Source organism: Pan paniscus, chromosome 2 (assembly GCF_029289425.2).
Source record: "Pan paniscus chromosome 2, NHGRI_mPanPan1-v2.0_pri, whole genome shotgun sequence".
Lineage (NCBI taxonomy): Eukaryota > Metazoa > Chordata > Mammalia > Primates > Hominidae > Pan > Pan paniscus.
Window position 1 is genome coordinate 141,474,776 of NC_085926.1, and position 21,654 is coordinate 141,496,429.

The window sequence follows — 21,654 nt, forward strand, 5'->3', positions numbered from 1 at the left end:
TTAATGTACCCCCATTATAATTCCAAAATTATTTTCTGTTTGGAACCTGTTATCTCCAAGTCCATCAGGGATAATAAATATACAGGTATAGCAAAGGAACTTTTGAATATGGGGAAGAGGAGTGAAAGACTGACCTACTAGATATTAAAATAAACCATGAAGCTGAAATAATTGACACCGTGAATATCAAACATTTGGTGGAACAATGGAAAGCCCAGAACATACAGATACACATACACATACATGTATGTGCACATACATAGACATTTTAAATAGGCAAAAGTTGATGGGTGTTAGGACAAGTGACTTATCATCTGGGAAGAAAATCAAATCGCTACTATACCCCACACCTCATATCAAAACAAATTCCAGTTTGTTTCTGATGCAAAAACAAAATCAAACAACTTTTAAAAGAAATTATACACTATCATTAAGAAACACTTGGGTTTTCTATATATTTTTTCTTTTTTATTATTTTTTAGGCTGCTAAGTTTGTGGACATATCATTCACTTGGGCTTTCTAAGGAGGCAATACAATTAACCACATAAAACTTGAAAATGCCTATGCCAACCCCTTTCCCTTACCCAAACGAACAAAACAGAACATAGTTAAAAGGTACAAGCACAAATTGGAGAATATTTATGGCCTATATGACAGTCAAAAGGTTAATTTTCTTTTCTTTTCTTTTTTATTTTTATTTTTTGGAGACAGGGTATCTCTTTGTTGCCCAGAATAGAATGCAGTCATGTGATAGCTCACTGCAGTCTTGAACTCCTGGGCTCAAGCAATCCTCCTGCCTCAGCCTCCCTGGTAGCTAGGGCCACAGTGTGTGCCACCATGACCAGATACTTTTTTTTTTTGTAGAGACAGGGTCTCACTATGTTGTCCAGTCTGGTCTGGAACTCTTGGGCCCAAGCAATCCTCCCTGCTTGGCCTCCCAAAGTGCTGGGATTATAGAAATGCATCATTGGTCCTAGCCAATTTTCTCTATAGATAAAGAGTAACTGAACTACAATGTGACAAAGTTAAGCATCTCAACACGAAAACAGTTAACAACAACAAAAAAGTGACAAAGGGCATAAACTGGTAGTTCACCAAAGAAGAAATACAAACAGCCAATGACCTGTAATTAAAAAAGCTTCTCCTTCATAAAAATATAATAAATGTAAACCCGAAGAAAATGGAACTTGATTATCAAATTAGCAGTGATTAATAAGATTTGGGGTGGTGAAGACGTGAGTGAATGAGCTTGCTTTCAGATTGCTGGTGGGAGTGCAAGGGGATACAAATTTTCTAAAAGACAATTTGGACAAATTTCTCCAAAAATTTAAATTTTAGTTTTTTATTAAACCAGACATTTTATTTTCAGGCAGTTATATAAATAAAAATTTATATCTCTAGCTATACAGATTATCATTGCAGTAATAATAAGAATATTAAAACCTGTAAATAATCAAAAGGTTGTTACAATAAATTATGTCAAGTTCATATGATGGAGTATTGAATGTTTTGGAAAACATTCACTATAAATTTTTTAATGCTCCATTCATGGCATTTTTTTCATTATAAATTGTTGAATGAAGAAAGCAAGTTACTTAAGAAATATATAGATATATGCATGCACGAGTATATTTAGGTAGGCATATTTAAGTGTATATGTGTGTATAATTATATATATATAGTTAGCTTGACATAGCCAAATATTAACAATTGTTATTAACATGCAATAAGAATATAAGTGATTCTAAATTTATTTCCTTCTGTAAATCTGCATTTTCTAAATTTTCTACAGTGAGTATGGATTACCTTGGGTGTATGAAAAAAATAAAATATATTTAAAAACAGATGTGCTTTGTTTAAAGTAGCAGAACATTTTTTTTCAAATAGAATTGTATGTGAAATCCCAATTTCTGAAACCAATAAAAGGAGTGAAGTATAGGTAGGCGGCCGAGAGCCCTGCTCACTAGACGGATGTTCTTGAGGGCCCACTTTGAAAGGTCAGGGCCTGGGGAATTCTGCTGAGAAATCATTCCATGTTAATACTATCTCTAGGAGCTACATTATGTGTTGTTAGTGAACCCATACAAGGCTCCACGATTGCTGGTTACCTCTGTAGCTACTCATAAACTATTTAATAGCCCTTTCCATTTTAGTTTACTATATTCATTGTTGTCTATTCATTCAGAAATCTTTTTTTAAGTTTTCTAGATGTTTAGATTTGTATCATATTAGTTTACCTGTGCATTAGAACTAAAATGATTTTATTATTACATGGAAATAATTACAGAATTATAATTTGATGCCACACCCTCAGGTTTTATTGAAAGTTGATATGAGAAATGACCATATGAAGAATGAACCTCCATTTTCCCTAAAATTATTATTAAATACACTGTCCATTCTGGTGTTCAAAGGCCCTTATATACAGATGCATGTGATAAATTCCCCTAAAATTTTAGTATGAAAAATAAAGTTTGCCCACTTTAATAAGCATGACTTTAAAAAAAATAATGCTGTATTATTCCTATATAACTCATCATGTTCCCCTTTTGGCTTTGACTGCCAGAAAGCTCAGAGCTATATTTATTGCCAAACCACAGCAATGAACAGCTGCCTAATTTTGCAGAAAAATTCTGTCCCAGAGCACTTGAGTGTTTACCCTCAACTAAATGGTCCTGTGATGTGCATGGCTTATGTTGTGAGTTGTCACAAATCCAATTTGGAAATAGGCAAGGATTAAATAATAAACAAACAAACACATAAGTAATTTGGACTAAGCGGTCTTGGTCTTTGGCAATACAAAATGCTCACACCTAGAATTTGGTTTGTAGCAAATGTCTGTTAGGCACATTGCCTAAATCTAGTGTACTACTCGGGGGTGAGTCTGCCCCTCGGTACAGCCATGGACACTTGGATCTTTCTGTTACTGAGGTTCACACCCATATTCACCCATCCCATGATGCTGGCTCCTTAGAAGGTGGTCTGTATGGCAGCTCAGTAAGGATATCAGGTTGAAAGGGTGTGAAAGAGCAAGGATCAAGCAAACTAGCAATTTGTTCAGTTTCCCATGGATCTTAGCCTTTAATGTAGTTGATAGAAGAAGATCTTGCTGAAATGGACAAGGAAATAGACAATTTTACACAAATTGACAATTCTTAGGCAATGGTGTGTGTGTATGTGTGTGTGTGTGCGTGTGTTTATTATAACATCCAACAGTAGATTAAAAAATATTAGGTGAGTTAAGATACTTCCTTACCTTTCTAGAAGGTCAAATATTTTTTCTTATTATTAATATTACTTGGATCATTTTATAAGTTAAACTTGAATAGAATACAGAATGTGGAAGAAAGGGAACTAATGTTTTTTGAATGACTGTGATGTAAATGATTTGCCTACATTATTTCACTGAAGGGACATGGCTACTGTTTTTTTCTGAAATGCATAAGCTTTCCAGCTACCTCCTTAATAAAGTTGCAATGCACTAAAATAACAGACTTTGTATTGAAATAATTTAGATACAAAGGCCTGGTAGGGTGGAATCCAGTAATGTAGTCTTGATTATAGTGTCATGAGAACTGGTGGGTGGCTTTCTGTATTGGCAGCAAACACCCGTGAAGCCAACGGGAATAGCTTGGACTGTGTGGCTCTGAGTAAGTTGGGCCAGCTGATTAAAGCAATAGGTTCTCATTACTAAAAAGATTTGCCATGGCATTCACAGGAGAGCCAAGACCAGCCAAGGAGCAACTGAACCAGGCAGTTGCCTGGGGCTCCAACTATTTCCTTCCTACCTACCCTTAGAGGTCTGCTTGATGTTTCACAGATGGAGTTTCATTTGAGGTAGAAATGCGTGGTCCCCCAGAACCCAGGCTCTAAAATTGAATTTCCTGGTTTTAAATCCCACTCCATCACTTACTGTTGGCTGAGTAAACTGTGCATAGTCTTTTACTTTTGAATCTTTCTATCAATTAATGAAATCATCTATGAAAGACAGCTGGCCAGCATCTGGCTCATGGTACACCCTCAATATATGTCAACTTTTATTATTATTTATTATTTAGACTTAAAGTATCACCTATTAAAATGCAAACACCGAGGGAGGTATACCTTGCTACCAGTTACGAAGGATTCTTACCATTCGAATGTCCATTAAGATGTAACGAGCAGAAAGGGATCCAGGATTGAAACCTGGGAGAAGCAGGGAACGTGGCTTGAGGAGAGAAACAGCATTAACATTTTGCTGGAAGCCATGGAGATTCTTCTGCATGGAAAAGCACCCAATTGTTGCAGTAACCCAAGCACAAATCCTCACGGTTGCAGAAAGGCAACCTAATTGCTCAATCCAGATCCTAGGATCTGCAGCCCTTGGGTCTAACGAACTGCCCCCTTTCTATCAACTGTTCCACCTTAGAGGACTCTCTCTATAGACTTTCTGTGGTAAGAGACATTAAACTGTACAGCCACCACATTGGCTGTTTGTTTTCCTACCTGCCGTGGAACATATGTGAAGATCTCAACCACCGACGTGTATGGAGATGTGCCTACCCTAGAGAGCCTGCTTACATTGAAACCTACTGTTAAGAGCCACTGAAAGCCACCACCCTTCTCTACAAAGCAGTTGTGGGTATCCTTTCACACTCTGAATGAAGACTTCTGTTTGAAAATCATCCATCACACTATAAATCAGTCTCTTCAACACGCCTCCTGTCCAGCCAGGAGAAAAGAGGAAAGCATTTAGGAGATGTTCCATTAAGCTGTTTGGTACAAAATGGATGAATTACTATTATTTTTTCTCTCCAGCGTACCCAAGAGAGGCTGATTCTGACCCAAACTATTCACATGCACTATTTAAGAGAGACTTCATTTCACCTCCTGCTAGGTCAGGGAGGGGCACACACCAGAGCCACACACATATTCACACATCCAGTTGGCTGTGCAGCATGAAGCACTGACCTGTTAGGCCGGCAGCCTCGGCAGACAGGAAGGCACTCCAAGAAAGCAGGAAAAACAGGCCGGTTTCCAGCATCGGGAACTCGCACAGCTTGGTAAATTTGGTCAAGTGAGGAAGACAAGTTAAGGGAAACAACAACAGCTTTTACAGCTACATCTCCTTCTTGGCTGAGAATAAAAACTGATCTGGTGATGATAGCTCTAGAGCAAAGTAAAAGAACTGATATTCAGACCTGACTGGAAGGCCATAATTCTCACTGGGACCTACTTTGAAGGCCAGCACGAGTTCCATGCTTCACCGGGGGCTGAACATGCCTGTAAAAATTCAAACCTGTGTTCAGATTAAAAAGGTGTCTTCCTAAGACTATAAATTCAGCTCACTGAGGGCTTAGCCTCATCCCTTGGGATGCACCCCTCAGGAGAGGTGTAGCAGGCATGGAAAAACAAAGCCAAGGAGAGTGTGGGGGGATGAGATGCTGCAAGTATGTCAGTAGCAAGGAGCGCTGCTCCCTCGGGAGTGCAGTCTGTGGGCAGACCACCTGGTAGAGTCTTCTCTCCTGGGGATGGAAGTAGGATCAGAAGAAGAAGTTACATTCAGTGACAGGGAAGCTGCCCATGCCCTCTTGGTATAAGTAGGATAAGGAGAAGGTATGTTATTTATAGGTTCCATTATTAATGAACCATTATTATTGGTTCATTTTGACAAGGATGACACTTGGTCAATGGTCTATAAATTGCAAATAGAACAAAGGGATAGTAGTGATTCAAGTTGGGCAGAGAATGGATCATGCGGAGATGATTAGGAGTACGTGATCAATGGGAAAGGGTTACGTTGCAATTGTGTCAATATTAGGCACAAAATGCCCTGACAAATAAGGAGATGTGATCGTGTTGCATTTTTATACTGCTAGAACAAAATCTAAAGAAAATTTCACATTAAGAGATGTTTAGCAGGGGAGCAGGGAGCAAAAGTGTGACCTCTGGAACAGAACATTTTATTCTGATTCTTGACTCTGCCAGTGACTGGCTGTGTGATTTCTCAGCAGAAAATTAACCTCTCTGAGCCTCATTTCTATTCTACGTGAATTGACAATGAGAATAATACCTGATCCTACATGAAAGTAAAATGTTCTGAAGTATGTTAAACATGTTTTGTAAAGTTTTAGAAAGCACAAAGGCAGAATAATATCATGGTTGGGAGTGTAGCATTTGGAAGCCAATTCTACCTGGATTAAAATTCACAGTATTCACTTGGACACATCTCTTGACCACTGTGTGCCTGAGTTTTCCTGTCTGAAAACGAGAATAATAATGCCACCTACCTCAGAGGTCTATAAACTAGTTAATATATGTTAAGTACTCAGAACAGTGCCTGGCATGTAACAAGTGATATGCAACTTGTCTACTGTGGTCTAAATTAATTTTTTTTTTTTTTTCGGTAAAACATCTTTTTGGGAAATAGAATCAGTAAGGATCTGGAAGCAATTCTTTATCTGCTGTAAAGAATGGGCTGCCCTGAGATCCTTTTACAATATTTCCTTTTGTTACTTAGAGGGAAGTCTTTGTTTCTAGTGAGGTCTGTTCTTCTGAATTCCCTCTTCTAGTTTGTTTTAAAGAGAATGTTCAGGGCAGGTGAGTAACAAAATAGCAATCAGCTATCTAACATTCTTTTCTTTCAATCTCCTCCAGAAACTAGTTCAGCTCTGGGTCTGCAGAGCTCAGAGGTCTACAACCCGAGGAGACGGCCTCAGAATGAAATAGGTAGGTGGTTAGGAAGGTGAGGAGGACAACAGTAAGCATTTATCTCCTTCACAGCCTGTGTTTGTAGAGCCTGTTAAAGACCACCAAATACTGCACGATCGATGTCACCACTGTTACTGAGCCTGTTTCTTCCGTCTCTACACCCTTTCTTTCAGATCTGATGCAATCTTATGCCAGACTTCCAATCTCCAGGAATTTTTTCTTCCCTTATCAACCTGTTCACATATGTTACACCTTCCCCTCACATCAGGTAGAGAAGAATTCTGATTTTAGTTTCTCCACTTAGTGTAGCCTCCAGAGCCCAAAAGCCTGGGTTTGAATCCTGGCCCTGAAATGTCCTAGTTGTTTGGCCTTAGCCAAGTTGTTTAACTTTAATTGTCTGAGTTTCCTTAGCTGTAAAATTGGGATAGTAACAGTATCTACCTTCCAGTGTTCTTGTAAAACTTATCTGATAATCCATGCAAAACACTTAGGGCAATGGCTGGCACACAGTAACGTTTTCAATAAATGTTAGATGATGTGATTATTACCATGCTCACTATTACTGATATGCGATCCTGAGTGAGCTACGTATCCTCCTTGAGCCTCAGTTTCCTCGGGTGTAAGGTGAGGAGGATAATAACTTGTTTTACAGGGTTGATTCAAATGAGGAGATGCATAGAAAGGCTCTGGCACATGCTAGAAACTCACAAAATGTTCCTATCCTTGTTGCTGTTACTCTACTCTAAACAACACCTGGCCTCCACACAGCTCCAACTAAGAATTAAGAGGCAATAGGGAGCAGTGATGAGAGCATGTTCGGCCTCTCGGTTCTCACTGTCTGGGTTTACTTGCTGGCTGCATGACTTGGGCAACAGCTTACCCTTTCTAAGCTTCACATCCAATAAAAATAGCATCTGGTGATAGGATCATTGTGAAGGTTAGATGAGACACTCATGGAAAACACGTCGTAGGCGGCCTGTCATAGCATAAGTACTGGGTAGGTCATTTTTTCTTGTTGGAAACCAGCACTGCCTCTTCTGACTGACTTTATTTCTGTCAATGGAGATGCCATGTTACAAGGTTCTCCGGATGAAACTTTGTAGTAGCCTTTGACTGTCTCCTTTTCTTTATCTCCAATAGCCAGCCAATCACTAAGTCTTAGAGATTTTTCCTTCTAAATATCAGTCCCCTTCCTGATGCTTCCCCCGCAGTTCATCATCACAGTTTCCCTTGATTCTAGTCTCCTTCCTCTGATTCATCCTTTGTTCCAGTTCCTCATCTATATTTTAAAAACAGGACTGTCAGTGTGTCACTCTCCTGAGCAGAAACCTTTGGCAGCTAATTGTGGACTAGAGAAAGAGACTCAGACTCTTTGAAATACCACTTCAAGATATTCCACAAGCTGACTCCATCCCTCCTGAGTCCCCTCATCCTCCATTTCTCACTAGCTGGAGCCCTCTGGTCCTCCCAGGCATGTCTTCCAGATGCCACATTGGTCCCACTGCCATACCTTAGTGAATGCTAGTCTTCGCCTCCTGAATCACCGACTGCTCAGCCTTTGCTCCTATTCTATCTTCCAAGCCATGCCCAAAACCCACTCTGCTTATAAATACTGCTTTTCAAATTATTTTCCAGAATCATAAAGTTGGCCAAGTGTATTATACTATTCCAGACACAACAGCCTCGTCCCAGTTTGAGTGTTTACAGTGTGATAACTTCGATGCGGCTCTGGCACTCACTTTCTATCCCAGTCTTAATGTAGAGCTCATCTTTCTAAGCCTGTCACTCACTGAGGGCAGGGTCCTTGTTTTACACATCTCCTGACTCTTCTTAGATACCCCCAGTAGAATGAAGCATTTTAGCAGCTGCTCAGTGAATGTCTGGGCGAGACCCCATAGAAAAAGGCCCCCAATATTTTGCCTTCTCTTTGCCTGGGGCCTTCACCCCTCTGGCACACTTCTTCCTTCTCCTTCCCCTGAGGTCTTTGGCCCTAGATCTTCTGTTCTACCTCTCTTCTGTGGCTCCACCTAACCCTTATACTTGACATTGGCCTTCTGGCCTTCCTCCTCTACTCCGACTTACTTTTGCCCTATCTGAATGTTCTAAGTGAGCAGCCCACCAGACCAGCTTCTTTCTTTGGCTCAGATTCTCTAGAAACTCCATCTATCATCCCAACTTCCTAACAACAACAAAAAGGAATCAAATGACATGATTGCTCAGCTATGGCACACATATCATTTCAGCATTGCTTGCAGGTTCCCTTCTATAAAGTAGCTGTAGATGCTTGTTTAGACCCACAGTGACCTCTGGCTTGAGCTACCCTATAAGCTAGTGATTGAATAAGCCTGAAAAAGAGGCAGATCATACCCAATTTATCACCCTTAATCAATTGTCTTATTCTTGACCCTGGATCTTCAGTTCTCCCTCTTGACCCTAGTAAGGCCAATCCTGATGGCTCCTGTTCACTAATTTTCCTAGGTGATATTTATTTAAGGCTGTTGATGTCCTAGGATCAGATAGTGTCAATAGCATTAGAACTGACCTTGGGCAAGAAGAGAGCTTGGGCCCCTCTGCCACTGGTACCAACCTATGCCTCCAGGGGTGACTGAGAACCAAGATGGCACCAGTGGTGCCATATGAAACTTGGACCAGACTATCTAGCCTTTTATGGGCCTGGAGGTTGTCCATCATCAGAAGTATTCCATGGATATTGACTGTTCTTGACAGTCCCAGCTTTCCACATACAGACAAAGGATATCAGTGCTGTGATGATGGCATACGCAGACCCCATTGCAAATGAGCCAGCGAAGATTCCCAGGAAATTCCCCACAGACTGGAAGAATGCTGCGGCGTCAAATGCATTTGGATTCTCCTTAGGACTGTAAATGGATATAGAACTGAAAAGAGAAGAGGGTGGAGGTTAGTTAGTGACTTTCATCTCATAGCCCAGATAGGATTTCGCACCCACTTTGGGGAGAGGTATCTTTTCCTGTAATGTTGGGTGCTGGTTGGAAGAGTTAGGGGAAAACAGATACAGAAGGGGAGAGTTGGAGAATGCAGAAATCTTTCTGCTTCCTTATAGCCCCATCCCATGGGATCCATATATTGCTGCCAGTCAGTAAACATTTTTATATTGGAAGGGTCATAAAGAATATTGTTTCTGAGCAAACTAGGCATTAAAACATGGTAGGTATATAAGGAATCTGCTGAGAAGATAGATAACTGTGAATTATTTAGTGGCCATATGTCTTCAGTGCTGTTATATATTCACAAATGTTCCTGATAAAAAGTGCACTTTTATGGCCTGTGCACAAATGGGTGATACAAATCACCGTGTGCACAAAATATTCTGCCATGATCTTGTCATAAACCACAAAGCATTCCTCCTCTCCAGTGTAACCCTTCAGAAACAGAGCACTGATGGTGCTCAGAACATCACAGTACTAACCCCCAGGGAGAGACAAAACCCTCTTTTTCCCACCAAAACAAATGGCAACAGCTGCCCAAGGTCATCTTTTATACCCCAATTCTGGCGGCTGCCAACAGATTTATTTCCATAGAGAAAAATCAGTCCACCAATAGGCAGTCTGTTCACTTAAATATTATTGAGGATGTCATATAAGCTATTTTTTTTTTAAAACCAGGGCCTCAGATCCCAGAGTGTGAATATGAAGGATAAGGCGTGTCCTATTTTAGGAAATATGAACTCCATATTGAGCATTAAAATGAACATATGTGCTAGATCCACTAGCTTTAGGGAGACTAATGAAATGACATTTCAGATTTTTTTTTTTGCAGTTTTTATTTTAATACAGGATTTTAAAAACTAATCAGGAAAAATCAAGAGTTTAGCAGTGGGTTTTGGAAGAAACTCCAAAAGTAGCAGTGTGGAGAGCAAAAGTACACTAGACACATTGACTGAGATTAGATTGGATTTTACAGAGATGTAACTGAATCTTTTATGTTGTCGATGATTAGAGCATGTTAGCTCTCTGACCTGACTTTTGGTATCCAGAGATGACTTAAGAGAGAGCAAGGGGAACCAACTCCAATTCTTCTACAGGAAGATGTGTGGCATCAAAAAAGGTAGTTTTAAATGGTCTTAGTTTTTTCCTGGATGTCTTTAAACCCCCAAAGTAGGCCAAACACTTCTGCTTTGATCCTGTAATTGGATAAGGAAGATGAATGTGGATCTTGAGTGAAGCCTTGAAATGTATGCGAGAAAAGGACTGCCTTTGAAGTGTTTTTCTTTTTTGTAAAGTGTTGTGCTTTGCAGGGAAAAAGGAAAAGTAAACCCACATCTGGGTCCTTTGTATCTGCAAGTCCTGGGAAAAGGTGTAAAACTCCACTGGTTGTTAGGAAACCTGGTGCCCAAGGCTGTGATGCTTGATGTGTTTGAGTTGACATTCTCCAGCATGTTTCTTCCTTCCAGTGAAGAAACAATAGTGATGAGAAAGCATTCCATTTGCATTCTGCCCTTCAAACAAAGGTTTTTGCACAGTAGCACAGCTTTAGAAGTAATTCTATTAACCCGTGGTTGCCACTAGTAGATCTGACCCATAGAACAAGCACGGCTTTATTCTTCTCTCCACCTCCATAACTTCCAGAAGTGTTTCCCTGGCCTGGTGCTTCTGGAATTCTGAGCGCTCCCATCACATCATTTGGCCATACCCTGTACCATTATTTATGTACGTTTTTCTTTAAATCATTTTTATTCAAATTCAGGAGATTTTATTAAAGAATATCTACGAAATCATAAGTTCGATGTGCTAATTATATTTCTTTTTAATATATGTAAAAATAGGTAATTTAGAAAAAGAAAGTTCACCTGTATGTCACCTAAAATCATCTGGGTATGCCCACTGATCTGTAGTCTGTACTTTGGGAAATGTTCTCTTCCTTCCCACTCAACAGGGTATGATCACTTTGTTCGCCAAACTTTGTACCCTTCCTGTGATATTTGACTTAACTGAAGGGAAAGGCTTAATTATCCTTGACCTATGGAGATTGTCCATTGAATTTGCTGGCCCTAAAGCTCCACAGACATATGCACTAGGTGCCTGCCATGTGACAAGTGACATATTTAATAGGTATAGGAAGTGGGAGGCAGGCAGGGAAGAGCATAGAGAAGGGAAGCAGGATTTGATCCAATAAACATCTTATCAAACACCTGACATATGCAAAGCATACCTCGGCAGGGAAGCCTAAGATGTAAATGACAAATAGCTGTAGTCCCAGTGTTAAGTGTGATTTTGTGAGAAATACACAACATTTAATGGTACAAAGGAGAAAAGGGGTACTATTTTAGAATAAAGGAGGTGGCATTTGAGCAAGGTAGCATGTCATCAGACAGAGATGGGGAGAGAGTATTCCAGGCAGTGGAAAGAGTGTAAAGAAAGGCAAGGAGGCAGGTGAGTTCAGGGCAATTGCAAGACATGGCTGCACCTATGTGGGCATGTGTGGTGGGGTAAAGATGGGTGAGGCAGCATTACTCAGAACCTTAAGTTCCATGGTGAGAATATACTAAAGCCCTCACATTTACATAATATTTAGCCCTCTTGTGCCTACAGTATAGCTTTATTTGATCCTATAATAGCTCTGTGAAGTAAGCAAGGCATGTTTTGTTCTCTCTCCTTATCCTTTTCTCTCTCCTTCCTTCCTTCCTTCTTTCCTACCTTCCCTCCCTCCCTTCCTTCCTTCTTTCTCTCCTTTTGTCTTTCCTTCCTTTCTCTTTCTTTCTTTGCATAAAAGACATAAACTAAAAATCAGAGAAACTAAGATCACACAGCTACTAAGTTCACAATGTAGATTTCTTGTTTCTCCCTTTAAAAAGGCGATCATGTTGTGGGGAAACATAAACCCACATCAGGATAGTTGAGTGACAGTGTGATGCTAACTATAAGGACAACAGGAGTTCAGGTACTAGAACATTTATTTTCATGCCCGGGATGGAACATGGGCAGCACCTTCCTGTACACAAGCATAAGCCAGAGTATGTTGACTAGGGCAACAGCACCGTCTCTCCTGGCCCACCAGCAGGTGAGACTCAGAACTTCTCAGGAAATCCTGCTTTCCTGCCTAGCTTTGCTGAGACTGGACTCGGTCTTGCTTCTCTTTGGATGCCCAGGACACAGCCTGTTGTTTGGCACATGGCAGGGTATAAAAAGGCTGACGGAATGAAGGTGCGGGACAACTGGAAAGTAGAAAGGAAGAAAGAAAGAAAAGCATGAAGGAAGGAGGCTTGCAAAAGCTCGTTATCTCTTGAAGCAAATCACCACCCACAAGATTTTTTAGCAGACATTGACTATGCACAGTCATATTGTGGGTACTTTCATGGGTATCAATCTAATCTTGAAACTGACACCTGTGCCTCTTAATTTGAGCCCAAGATCTGATACTTATTGGCTATATGGCCTTGGGCAAGTTACTGCATATTCAGAATCAGTTACCTCATCTGTAAAATGGAGATAATAATAGTATTTATCCCCTAGAAATGTTGCGAGGATATGAGATACATTTAAAACTCTTAGATATATCTTGTGGATTAAGTCGTTCCTTGAGTACTTATATGTACACTCAAAATAAATACTCAGTGAATGTTATTTATCTTCACCGTCATCATCATCATTCTGCTGAGAACTTCCACAAGTCTCACAATAACAACAGAGTGGTCAGTTACAACTATGGGCAAATGGGGTGTGACTGCCCTCAGGGCACACCAAGCTCTGAGGTTGCTGGGGCTGAACTAGTTACTTTTGCATAAGAACAACAGGGTGTCCAGGAAGGAAAGTACCAGGCAGGTACCGCAGAGAAATGGCCATAGGAGTGGGGCTAAAATGTTCTCATGTATTTCATGAAGCTCTTGGCTCAGTGGATCAAGGAGGGAAGGAGTGCCCTCAGCTGTGTGGGCAGGGGTCTGCTCCAGGGACAAGAATAGGCCAGGAGACTCAGCTTGAGTTGCATCTCTTCAAGTTTAGTGGGGGATGTTCTATAAGCAAGTCCTCTGGCTTCTAGTAAGAAATGAGGCAAAAGAAGCAGAAGCCAGGCTGGGCAGGGTGGCTCGCTCCTGTAATCCCAGCATTTTGGGAGGCCGAGGTGGGTGGATTTGGATTGCTTGAGTACGGGAGTGTGAGACCAGCCCAGGCAACATGGCAAAACCCCATCTCTAAAAAAAGTACAAAAATTAGCTGGGTGTGATGGTACGTGCCTGTAGTCCCGGCTACTCAGGAGGCTGAGGTGGGACGGTTGCTTGAGCAGGGAAGGTTGAGGCTGTAGTGACCTGTGACCGGGCCACTGCACCCTAGCCTGGGTGACAGAGCAAGATCTTTTCTCAAAATAAATAAATAAAAATATATATAAATTAAAATTTAAAAATAAATAAATTGGAAATAAGTCCAGGATATTGATTCATTCTGTTCAACAATAGATTATTCAGCAAAATTAGTTTGATGACAGTGTACTGGACCTATACTCAAAAATAAATGTGTGCAGCATCTTTTATTCAAAAATTTTGAAATGTATGAAGTATCCTAAATTCTTTGATGAAAGCAACATGAATAAGGATCATTTTGCTTACTGTATCATTTCACATTCACAGACATTATTCAGACTTCAGTGTTTCTCTACAATTCATCTTTTCTTCTATATGATGCTCCTGCAAGGAATGGGTCTGATAGCTTAGGCAGTGTTAAGAGCATAGAATCTGAACCTGAGTTCTGGGTGTAAGTCTCAGCTTACTGCCACTTACTGCCTATGTGACCTTGAGCAAGTTATTGAAACCACCTTTATCTCAGTTTCTATAAAATGATGATGACAATAATAGTACCAACCACACTGGGTTGCTATGAGAATTAAATGGATTAATGTTTATAAAGCATTTGAAATGGTGTGTCTCACCCAGTAAGAACTAGATAAGCATTTCTTAAATAAATCACCTCTCTCTCTGAGTGCTTCATTTAGTTCTAAAACAAGCATTTCAAACAATGTTCAATCAAAACCTCTATCCAAACAGAACTAAGATTTTACCACCTGTCTCTCCCACTCTGACTGTCCCAGGCCTACCATCTTTGGGTGGCAGGGATCATCTGATCATATGAATTTGTTTTGTGCAGAATGGTGTGTGGCACATAGTAAAGTGCTCAATAAATGCTAGTAATGAAGAAGAAGGAGGAGGGGGAGAAGAAGGAAGAAAAAGAGGAGGAAGAAGAGATGTTGTGAGTGAGAAATGCTGCTGATAGTGAACATAAAATAATAGGTATGAAAAATATTATATAGATGGCACCACAACAATGCCGTCCCCTCTGTGGCTCTGGCTGCCCTTCCACTGTGGCCTTATGGAGTCATCTCTCTCCTGATCATGACACTCCTCCTCAAGGTCTCCTAGTTTCCAACACCACCTTCCCCTGTTATTCTTTACTGGGGCTGCTGAGATACTTTGCCGCACAGTTACCCACAGAAACTACCCAGCCACCTCAAGCTCCTGGCGGCCCTGGTTCCACAGGACGCTCTCCCTGGCCAGTCCTCTCAAATCCCACAGCCTACTCACCCTCCTGGGTGCCCATGCCAATTAGAACAGCCCGCTTCTCCAGCCTCAGTCCAGCCTCACTCCCTTTGTTAACATGAAATCAATGTCGCTTGAAAGCTTATGAAAAGAACATATGAAGTGAACATATTGTATCTCTTGCAGGATTTCTATTAATTTAGTCATTACAGAAAAAATGAGAAAACGATGACTGTAGCCAAAGATATACAAAAGAACCTTCCATTTTCTCTGCCAAATATGTAATCCCTAACAAAAAAATTATTGGCACCAGTTCATTGAAAAGTTCTTGATTAGTTGGAACATACATAAATATGAAATGGATCTTTTTTCCAATCACTGCTTCCAGCTGTACTATATCAAATCCCCCTTTGTGCTGGGTAAGTAGTTCCATTAATGATATCTTGGTCAAATCCCATTATTGAGTTCCTTTCAGTTATTAAAACTTAGTGCAGCCCAACTTAAAACCTAAATCTTCAAAGGTGGATTCCTGTTGTCCCTGCAGAATATTCTAGAGCAGCAGCAGGATGACTGGAAAGGAGGGAAGGCAGCATGCTCCACCTCCTCACACCTGGTGCCAGTGCCTGCTGGTGATGGAAGCCTGGAGGAGGGCTGGGGAGCCCAGCTCTCCTCTTTATGGGCGTAACTGCTTGTCAGCGGTGTGTAGGGTCCCGGCCTGGCCTCAGTCTTTTTGCTGCTTTGTCCTTCTCTTAGAGACCTCTGTTGGCATGATGGCACCTCCATTTTGCTGAGAACCCCTTCACAGCTGCCACAAGATCTTCCAGGTCTATACACTTCCAGCCTATTTCCTTGGCTTGGGTCAGTAGCCACTTGGGCAGCTCAGTGCCTGTCACCCCTTAGGAGGTGAAAGGAAATTCCTTGTGGACAAAGGACAGACAGAACTCAAAGTCATCCCTCTGAGCCTCACCTGAGACAAATGCATATCTGATTGTTTCTGCCCTATAGTTTATGTAAAAATGCAGATTTCACTGAGCCAGACTAAATTGTATATTCAGTGGAAGGCTGATCAAGGACTCAAAAGAATGCAACCTTTTGTCTCTTACCTACCTCTAACTTGGAAGCCCCACTTCCAGCTCTCCCTCTTTACAGGACTGAACCAATGTACATCTTACACATACTATACACTCATGTCTCCCTAAAATGTGTAAGAGCAAGCTATACCCTGACCACTGTGGGCACATGTCATTAGGACTTCCTGAGATTGTGTCATGGTTGTGTCCTTAACCTGGTCAAAGTAGACTTTCTAAATTGACTGAGACCTGTCACAGATATTTTGGGCTAACATCGCCAATCTCCTTAATCTGGGGTTCCCCTGAGTACCTTCCATGGGCCATAGAACACTGGGTTGGGTGGGCTTACCCCACATACTCTCAAGGCACATCAAACCCAAGAGCCTTCAGGTTCTGCTCATGCTGACTCCTGCTTTCAGAAATCTCTAGGCCAGAAGAGGCGCTGGTCTCTGTGTTTTGTGTGAGCCCACACTCTGAGGGCCACGTCCAATAACTCTCTTCCCTTGCTCTGCTTTGAGAGGGCTTTGGCTCCACTGCAGGTTCTACACTGCAGGATGAGCTCACAGCCTCTGTCCTTGCAGGTGGCACCAGCCTTTCCGGGTGATTCCAGTAGACTCCCCTTCCCCTTGGCTTAGGGAAGAGGAAGAACTTTCATGGGAAGGGATAACAGTATAACAGTTTACACCTAAAACACTGCACTTTCCCCCGGGATAACCCCTTTCCTTCCCCACCCTTTCATACACAGATGTGAGGCAAAGGGGATGGGGTGGGGGCGGGGGAAATGAGGCTGCTTCTGATGCCAGTTAAGCCAGCTGAGGGGTGAGCATCCTAACTGCTGGGGAGACTTGCTGCTCTTTTTAGTATGAAACCATTTAGCCACTTCTGTTTTCAGCCATGGTCCCTAACCCCAATCTGGTAAACAGGAAAAGACCCACAAGACCATCATGTGATATTTATGTGGGAGTGCTTCTAGTTTCTTTTCTCCACATCTACAGCTGCCTTGTCATTCTGCTTTTCAAGACACATTTTAAGGACCAACACAACATAAAGGGGCAACGAAAATGTGTAAAAGCTGCTCTGTTTTGTTGGGCCTGGGTGTCACAGGTAGGAAGCAAGTAGATGAAAAACAATTACAGTGCTATTTTGTGTTTAAAATTCTTTATGCCTTAAAAAAAAAGAAGTGGATCCTTATCTATTATTTATCTTTTAATAACTGTATGAACCTGCCCTTTCTCAGACAAGTTGCTTAATTATGAATAAGGAATTGATTTTTATGGGGCCAAGAATTGTGTGTACACATCGGAATTCGTTCTGGCATCTGCCTGCCCATTATTCTGGCTTATGTTCTGCCAAAGGCCAATGAAGCTCTGTCAAGAGAACCTGCTGTAAAACATAATGACTTCAGAAATTGGGGGCATTCCAGGCACCCTGGGAGGTTAGAAGAGCTGCTTCTTAATAATAAGAGGTCCTGGCCAAAGTTCACTGAGCTTGAATAAGAACCATAGGGTTTTACCTTCCCAAGAGCCAAAGACCCTGCAGAGTCAAGAGCTGTGTTTGAGGGGGAACATCAATTAACTCTTTCTGCTTCTGAGGGACCATTTAATGACTGCTCCTTAAGAATCCAAATGTATACCAGAGAGTGATTTTCCAAATCCTTGATGAATATCATCTTGTCATTTTGATGTCAGGCACAAGAGAAAAATACATGAGGAATTCCGTGGGAAGGATAAGCTAGTGTATCATGGCTTCCTCGGGAATAATGCAATCTCAGGCTGAATTAATTGATTCATTCCATCCACAAATATTTATTGAACATCTATTAAGTACAGACATTGTTCTTAGCACTGAAGGTACTGCAGGGAACAAAACACAGCTCCTGACCTCATGTTCCTTACATTTCAGTGGAGAAGAAAACATAATAAATAGCTAAGCAAATAAATGTGTAATTCAATGACAAGGATTGAAAAGAAAAATAAAACAGCAAGAGAGGATGGGACAGAGAGGATTGGGATGGTCAGGGAAGGCTTCTCTGACAAAGATTATTAAGTGGAGTCCTGAATGAAATAAAGAGAGAGCTTTCTAGGCGCCGAAGCAAAGCTTGTTCAGTGGGTCTGAGAAGCCACAAGGAGGCCAGCATGGCTGGAGGGAAATGATGGGGAGGACAGTGGTGGGAGTCAGGCTGGAGTCAGGCTGGAGCCGGGCCAGGGCCAGGGCCAGGGCCATGTCTTATAGAGCCTTTCGGGACATTGTTAGGATTTTCTTCTAGGGTGAAAGAGCAGGCACTAGAGGGTTGGGATAGAGGATAGGGGTGTGATGGAATATTCCAGGTGAAGTCTATGTTAGTTACAGTGGAGGAAGGTGGGTGGGAGACAACATGATCCCATGACACTCTTCAAAGGCTGCAGCAGCCAAGCCTGTCCTCATCAGCCTGGATGCTACCACCTAAACGAGACCTGACAAATAACAGCAGACCACAGGAAAAAAAGTAGAGTAGTGAAGAAAAAGATTGAGAGAAGTATGGGAGTTCAAAGTATAGATTAATTTAGCAGAAACAGCTGCAGTGAGTATTTGAAAGGTGGTTGTGCAGAGGAAGGACTGGATTCATTCTTTGTATTTCCAGAAGACAAGATATAGTCCAAAAGTAACGTATCATAGGAAGACAGATTCCCAGCTTTATATTCTATTTCAAAATTTTCTAATTCTTAGATCTGATGGAAAATGGGATGGGTACTATAAAAGGGTAGTGAATTCTCTGTAGTTGGAGATGCTTTAAACATAGAATAAAAGAGTTACTTGCCAGGGTGCTGTGGAGGAAATTCATGCCCTAGAGAGTTATAATGTGGCCTCAGGGAACCTCCCACCCTGAGGGTCATTGACTTGCTATCTATTTTCCAATTTCCTCCAGGCCTGGCAGGAAAGGTAGTAAGGTACTTGGCTTTCCTGTGCTAACCCAAATCCCGACATTGGAAATGTCTGAGCACGCAGCCAGTAAGGAGCAGTACTTCAATAGAGGATGCAGATGATTTAGGTTGGAGCCAGGTTGATGATGACATCAAGAACAGTTACAAATTTCAGCACAGAATAAAGCCTTTGACAGATTCCTAAGTGGCTCTGGTCCATTAAGTTCCAACTTTTAAGGTGACAAAGAGGCCTCTGAGTTTAAAATTGGTTAAAAGGGAAGAAGAGTTAAAGGAGGTTTGTTATGAATTATATGTGCATTTTCTTTGAAAGGAGATCTTAAATTACTTTGCAATTTAGCTTGAAACATGTTGTCAGAATTGAATTAGTCTGTGGATTTTGAGAAATTTTCTCTTATACCTAATATTGAGAGGAAAGTGAATTTGAGATAGTCCTAAAGATAAAAGCAACTTGCAAATTCACTTCTTATTTCTTTTTCTTTCTTTGTATTTCTCTTTAAAGCAGAAATAGGAATTTGAATCCCACTACTGTGAGCCTATTCATTTAAGAAAGAGAGAATAATTCTCATGGCCTAATGGGAATTTCTATCCTTTCTCCAACTTTTCAATTTCTTTAATCCTCATTAATGAAATCTTAGCTCCAAAGAATGCTGTGATATGTGAAATTTTAGTCATAATAGATATAAAAAGATATGGAAAAGTAGGTTAATAGCCACCAAAGATGGAAATCCAGCTAAAATTAAAATATAATCATAAACAGGTGCAAGCAAGACCAAATATTAATCCCCACGGTTGAAAATAGAGAAGGAGGTCAAATTCTCCAATGTTTACTGAGCCCTCAAAATACTATTCCCTGTATTCATTTCTATGAAGCATTCACTATGTGTCAAGCACTATGTTAAGCGTTTTTATAAGCATTATCTTCTTTAACCCTCAAAGTAAACCCCAAAGAAGGTGCTACTATTATTTCCATTATAGATAAGGAAATTATGGTTTAGATAGATTAAGTAACTTTTAAAATTTCCCCTCATTTAATCCTTCCAATCATCTAACGAAAAAAGTACAACCATGCACTGCATAATGACATTTCAATCCACAACAGACTGCATATACAACAGTGGTCTGGTAAGATTACAATATGGTATTTTTTTAATGTATCTTCTCTACGTTTAGATACAGAAATACTTACCATTGGGTTATAACTGCCTACAATATTAGTATAACAACATACTGTACAGGTTTGTAGCCTAGAAGAAATAGGTTATACCATATAAACTAGCTGTGTAGTAGGTTATACCATCTAGAAGACTTGTGTAAGTACACTCCATAATGTCTGCATGATGACAAAATTGCCTAACAAAGCATTTCTTAGAATATATCCCTATTGTTAAGACATGCATGACTGTATTGTTCTCATTTCAGAGATAAATAGACTCAGGGAGGTTAAATCACTTGCCCGAGGTAACTTGCAGGTAAATGGAGCATCATTAGATTCAGATCTCACCAAGGGAAAGCCTGTGACTGGGGAGTGGAAATGCCTGGCTCTACCACCGGAATGTGCTCACAGAGAAATAACTCGAACATACACCCCATCTTCCTAGACTGAGGCAAAGTCCACTCTTGGAAGTTGAAAATTTCAGGATTTCTAGTACTAATTTGCAAGAAAAAAAATTACATTAGTTAAAATATCTATTTCAATATGAGGAGTTTTGCTGACAACCTAGGGCTACTTACAGGCCAAGATTTCTTAATGGACAACCTAGGGCTACTTACAGGCCAAGATTTCTCTCCTCTATATTGAATGGGTTTTAATATGAAACTATATCCCATATCTCCTGGCATTCATACCAACACCAACTTAGATTTGCCATCCTACGCAGTTTGTCCTGTTTTTCCAAGTGGTGACTACTGTCTCTTTACAGTAACTACTTATCTGTCTCAGCATCTTCATCTGGAAAATGGTGATAACAATTGTGTTTCCTTCATAGAGTGGGGATTAAATATGTTAATATGTGTATAGTGCTTAAAATGCTACCTACAACATGGAAAGCACTCCAAAAATATTAGCTGTTATTATTGCTATTTGCATTAGCTATATCTTTCACCATTTGCTCAAAAGAAACTAAATAAAAACTAAGCTCTACTTCTAATAATATAAAGGCATTTGGGAATTCCAACTAGTGTATTAGAACATTATAAGAATCTTTTGGGGTAGAAGGAACAATAGGCTTAGAGTTTGATCAAATATTGAATTCATCTTTTTCTTAATAAGGCCTATAGAGCAGAAGGCTACTGGGATAGTATCAAACAAGGGGATGCATGTAAATTGTTAACACTCACTAAGCATGGACGATCCATGGTTTTGCAAATCTAACAAAGCTGAACTTCTAGCAGCCTTTCAGGGAAGGGTACACCGAGGTAGATATACCACAGAAATCCTGTGGCTACACCTGAAGGAAAATGTGTTTGTGAACA

General features: G+C 40.7%; 1 protein-coding gene across 2 annotated transcripts in view; it reads right to left on the reverse strand.

Moving 5' to 3' along the window:
- The window catches only part of SLC9A9 (solute carrier family 9 member A9), a 582,632-nt gene that overhangs the window by 305,068 nt on the left and 255,910 nt on the right, over positions 1-21,654 (reverse strand). For both annotated transcript variants that reach the window (XM_003826509.4, XM_055110591.2), the window contains 2 exons: positions 9,450-9,588; positions 4,952-5,057 (listed from right to left, as the gene is read on the reverse strand). In XM_003826509.4, coding sequence (XP_003826557.1) covers positions 4,952-5,057; positions 9,450-9,588 — 245 coding nt within the window. The remainder of the gene's footprint in view (positions 1-4,951; positions 5,058-9,449; positions 9,589-21,654) is intronic.